The following is a 4,849-nucleotide window of genomic DNA, read 5'->3' on the forward strand; positions in this document are numbered from 1 at the left end:
ATTAAATATTGCGTACCTAGTCAATCATATATGATAGTTATACCAACAATTAAAAACAGAAAATATACAAATATCAATAAATGAAGGAAATAGTTAAAATAATTTAGATCTCACAGGCGTTGGTGAATCAAATCTTCAGTTGTCTCCTTGACTAGAAGTGAGTGATTAGTTCATCCTCGTTAGAGTAATCCCGAGCGAATTAATTGTTTCCATTATCATCAAAGACTCCCCAAAGAAAGTAATGAACAATCCTCTTTATTTTGCAAATGAAGTGAAAAATAATAATAGGCAAACAATCAAGGCCGAAACCGTTTGTCTCTTGCGGCCGAAAAGAAGGAAAGGAAAAAGATATGACTACTCGTCTGCCGCCTCGCCTTTCAAAAGCTAAGGAATTGTTTTTGAAAACTACTACAAATCAAAACGAAAACCAAGTCCCCAATTCTCGTAATTGTTGACTCCTTCGAGTAGTAATCACACGGGCCTGGCCATCCTATCTTTTTCCTAATTTTTAACTTTTTGAAACCAAATAGACTTCCTCCTAATCTTCCGCCAATAATTCACGTCGACTCCATTTTGAATTAGAAAACTCTTGAAAAATCACTTCTTTTATCACTTTTTACTCCACCTTCCTACAATTAGTACCAAATATCAAATATAAGTAGAATCTATCAATTAATACAATATTTGGTAAAATAAAAGAGAAAAATAATCATAAAATTAATGGCAAAAATACAACCTATCAAAATGTATTTCAATTGGGACTTCAATAACGAGCACATGCACACGTATACGAGGACAGTTCCTCGTGGTATGGGTATGATTGTCATCAGCACCTTACGGGTGGGGTCTTCTTTACAAGCTATATATATGTAGATCACGAAAGCTGAGTTGATCAATTTTTTCAAGAGACGAGAAAGATTTCAGCCAGGCTTTCTTCTAATTTTGCCTCATTGAGTAAAAATTTCTCTCAAGTGGTAGCATCAATATCATGGCAATAAATTGTACCATTTTAGCTTCTTCGTATTATCGGACCACTAGAACGATTGGTGCACCAATTAGAGAGGTTAAACCGGCTCTAGTTGCATGTAGTGCAAGCAGACAAAGATTGAATGTCAGCCAAAGTCTTAATTCAGCTTTTAACCCCTTAATATACCACGAAGATCTCGTTAATGTAAGAAAATGACCATCTATTCCTTGTACACATGTTTTTGTTTTTTTGGGCTTTTTTATTTTTGCATTTCTTTTAAAGCAACATTTTCGGATGCAGGATGAATTGTACGCGAGACGTACACAGAAAATGATGGATGTGAGGCACATGCTCAAAACAGGAGGAGAAGATCGCTTGAAGGATTTAAGGCTGGTTGATGCAATTCAAAGGCTAGGCATCGATCACCACTTCCAAGAGGAAATTGAAGCACTGATTTGGAGGCAGCATGTGTCAGCTAAATGTTGCTTCGATCAATCTGAAGGTCTTCATGAAGTTTCACTCTGTTTCAGGCTATTGAGACAAGAAGGTTACTATGTGCCTCCAGGTGGTTTTTAAATTGTTCTCCCTCAATTTACTTTTGCTCTTTCACGAATGGATTATGTAGTTACCATTTGGCTACTATTAGTGCACCGTTTGTCCTTCTCCACAAGTATTGAAAAAAAAATGAAGGAATTTTTGAGTCTTCAACTGACATCTAATGTGTCATTAAACAGATGTGTTTAACAATTTCAAGGATGAGAAAGGAAAGTTCATGGCGAGTAGTGGAAAAGATAATATAAGGGCGTTGATGGAATTGTATGAAGCAGCTCAGCTTAGTATAGAAGGCGAAGATATACTTGATGATGCTGCGGAGTTTAGTAGCCAGCTCCTTAATGCATTGCTGAAATACCTTGATGAAGATAACGCTGCACTTGTGAAAAATACCCTGAAGCATCCTTACCGCAAAAGCATGTATAAATTTAAGGCAAATAACTTCATGGGATCAGAAGTTGAAGGTATAAATGGATGGGAGAATTGCTTGCTCGAGCTATCATATGCTGATTTTTACATGGCACAAGGAATTCATAGACAAGAGTTGCTGCAAATCACCAAGTTAGTGGAATCATGAAATGTGTTTCATTATGCCGAAGTCAATTCTTTCTTTAATTGAACTTTAAGTCTTAATCGGCATACATTTTCCTTATCTTAGATGGTGGAAGGATCTTGGCCTGGCCAGGGAATTGAAGCAAGCCAGGGACCAACCACTGAAATGGTACACATGGCCCATGGCTATGCTCAATGATCTCCGCTTATCTGATGAAAGAGTCGAGCTAACGAAATCCATCTCTTTCATATACATCATCGACGACATCTTTGATCTCTATGGGAAGCCTGAGGAGCTAACTCTCTTCGCAGAAGCAGTCAATAGGTAGGACTCTACAATGCATGATAGATCACTTCGTAGTTCAAAGAAGAAAATATCTGAATATCTAGGTAGAACCGATGTTGTACCATCTTTTTTTTAGCAGATGAGGGATGAAACTTAAGAAGCGGGGAGGGGATAGAGGGATTTGAACCCAGGGTTTCTAATACTAGGGTCTCAATTTTAGCCACTAAACCAATGCCTCATCAGTGACTTACTGTCTACCATGGATCGTGTGGAAAATGTTAGCTACATGGTTTGTGGGCAGATGGCAGATTACATTCATGTCTATTGAAGTATTTCCTCTTTTTTTTTTTTTTTAAATATCTGAACTCATAAACTCCAACTCTCTTAGGCTTAGGCTGATCATTAATCATGATGTTGAACAATGTGCAGATGGGATTTGGCTGCAGTTGACCAATTGCCAGATTACATGAAGAAGTGTTTTAGGGCACTTTATGATACCACAAACGAGGCAGGAATTAAGATCCATAAGAAACATGGCTTCAACCGTACTAAATTCCTAAGGAAGACGGTAATGTTGTTCTCGAAATATGATAAAAGTAGTCACTACTCCAGTTTGGAAGAGGAAATATTTCATTGCAATTAAATTACAAATTAATGATAGATCGTTTTTAACTCTGGCAGTGGGCTAGCTTGTGCAATGCATTTCTTGTGGAATCAAGATGGTTTCGTTCAGGCTCCAGAGACCAGCCGATGGCAGATGAATACCTGAAAAATGGAAAAGTAAGCTCAGGAGTGCATGTGGTGTTAGTGCACGTATTTTTCCTCTTAGGATTTGGGGCAACAAACGAGGGCCCAATTGACTTGAGTGATGCATCTGCCATAATTTCTTCTGTAGCAGCAATACTACGCCTTTGGGACGACTTGGGAAGTGCCGAGGTAAGCAACCTTCGTCGAACGGGTGGTCTATATTAGAAACATATTTTGCATACCACTAGGCACTCGAGTTTGGAACTGGAATTATTGCTTCCAAAGTGAATTTTTCCTACAAATGTCCCTAACGAATCTATTGTTACCACTGGTAGAATTTTTTATTGCTCAGTTTAGCTATTAGTAACATCACCATCCATAAACACCGGAATTAATAATTGGCTAACTATAATAAGCATTGGTTAGAGACAGACAACTAATTTCCACCATTTGGGTTGAAGCAAAGGGAAAGGAAGGAAGGAGAGGACTCTAGCGGAAAACAAAAAAAGGAGAGTAGAAAAAATTAAATTTTGTGCATCTTGTTTGGATTAAATACAAAAACAAATGAAAGGAAACATTAAAAATATTATTTGGATTAGAAAAGGAGAGGAAACAAAAGGAAATTATGATGTAATGCTTACATTTTTATCCATATCTTAAAAGCATAATTTGCAAACGAATTCTAGGTTTTTTTAATAAATTTTAAAATTTTCATTACTTTTGGCCTTTTTTTCTTCCATTTCTGCCTACTTTTGGTTGAAAAGTAGATTAATACAAAAAAAAAAACTAGATCTTTCAAAATAGAATACATCCAAATTTTGTCATTAGAGTGAGAGGGTCAAACGTCAACATATAGATCCTCATTCAATTGCATTATTTATATATATATATATATATATATATATGTAAAAAGATCCTGATTTCAATTGCATGCATGATCCTCTACGTATAAGAGTATAGACTAATTTGTGCGTGATTACATATTGTAACAGGATGAGGATCAAAATGGCCATGATGGCTCCTACATTGATTACTACATGAAAGAACACCAAGGAGTTACGTTAGAAATTGCTAGAGAGCACGTTTTCAAGCAAATTTCTGAAGAATGGAAGCGACTTAACAAGGAATGTCTTCGTCTAAACCGGTTTTCGTCGTCTTTCCAAAGGGCTTCCCTTAATCTCGCGAGAATGGTCCCTCTCATGTACAGCTACGATGATAATCAACGCCTTCTTGATCTGGATGAGTACGTCAAGTCCATGCTTTACGACTGATTCCCTTAATGTCCCAGACCGAATCCACGACATGAAATGAAATTGAATAGTGGAAATGAAAAGAAAACTGTAATTACCTCATTGTTGATTGGGAATAACATATCCATTACCCTTATCAGGTGCCTTGTTTGCAAAATTTGTAAGTTCGTCTACATTAGTATCTTCAATATGAACAGTAGGAAATAAGTGAAATGCCAACCAATGCCCAGCACAACCCGTTCACCTTTTTCTTTTTTTTTTCTTTGTGGGAAGTACCACAGGTCTACTTGTTTTGTTTTAAAAAAAAAGAAAAAAAAATAGAAGAGAAGGGATGTAATTTAAGAAGCACCAGGAAAGGATGAGAGATTAAAACCCAGAATTTTTACGCTCCGAAATCTCATCTTTACAACCCAATAGAACAATGCATCCTCAACTTGTTGAATTCAATTTTGTAGTTAAACGTTAAATCAAGAACTGATTGTCAGTTCAACCTTA

At 36.6% G+C, this 4,849-nt stretch overlaps 1 protein-coding gene across 1 annotated transcript; it reads left to right on the forward strand.

The window, feature by feature from the left end:
- The first annotated feature begins 893 nt into the window (after positions 1-893).
- Positions 894-4,490, forward strand: LOC113730856 ((3S,6E)-nerolidol synthase 1). The gene is made up of 7 exons (XM_027255812.2): positions 894-1,171; positions 1,268-1,532; positions 1,702-2,080; positions 2,178-2,396; positions 2,787-2,925; positions 3,039-3,293; positions 4,097-4,490. The coding sequence occupies exons 1-7, from the start codon at positions 989-991 to the stop codon at positions 4,373-4,375; spliced, it is 1,719 nt and encodes a 572-aa protein (XP_027111613.2). The 5' UTR covers positions 894-988; the 3' UTR covers positions 4,376-4,490.
- Positions 4,491-4,849: the final 359 nt, after the last annotated feature.

Source organism: Coffea arabica, chromosome 2e, assembly GCF_036785885.1.
Source record: "Coffea arabica cultivar ET-39 chromosome 2e, Coffea Arabica ET-39 HiFi, whole genome shotgun sequence".
Lineage (NCBI taxonomy): Eukaryota > Viridiplantae > Streptophyta > Magnoliopsida > Gentianales > Rubiaceae > Coffea > Coffea arabica.

Coding starts and splice junctions, on each gene's coding strand:
- LOC113730856 (XM_027255812.2), top strand. CDS start 989: ATGGCAATAAATTGTACCATTTTAGCTTCTTCGTATTATCGGACCACT. Junction 1,172..1,267: donor ACCACGAAGATCTCGTTAAT/GTAAGAAAATGA, acceptor TTTCGGATGCAG/GATGAATTGTACGCGAGACG. Junction 2,926..3,038: donor CTAAATTCCTAAGGAAGACG/GTAATGTTGTTC, acceptor TAACTCTGGCAG/TGGGCTAGCTTGTGCAATGC.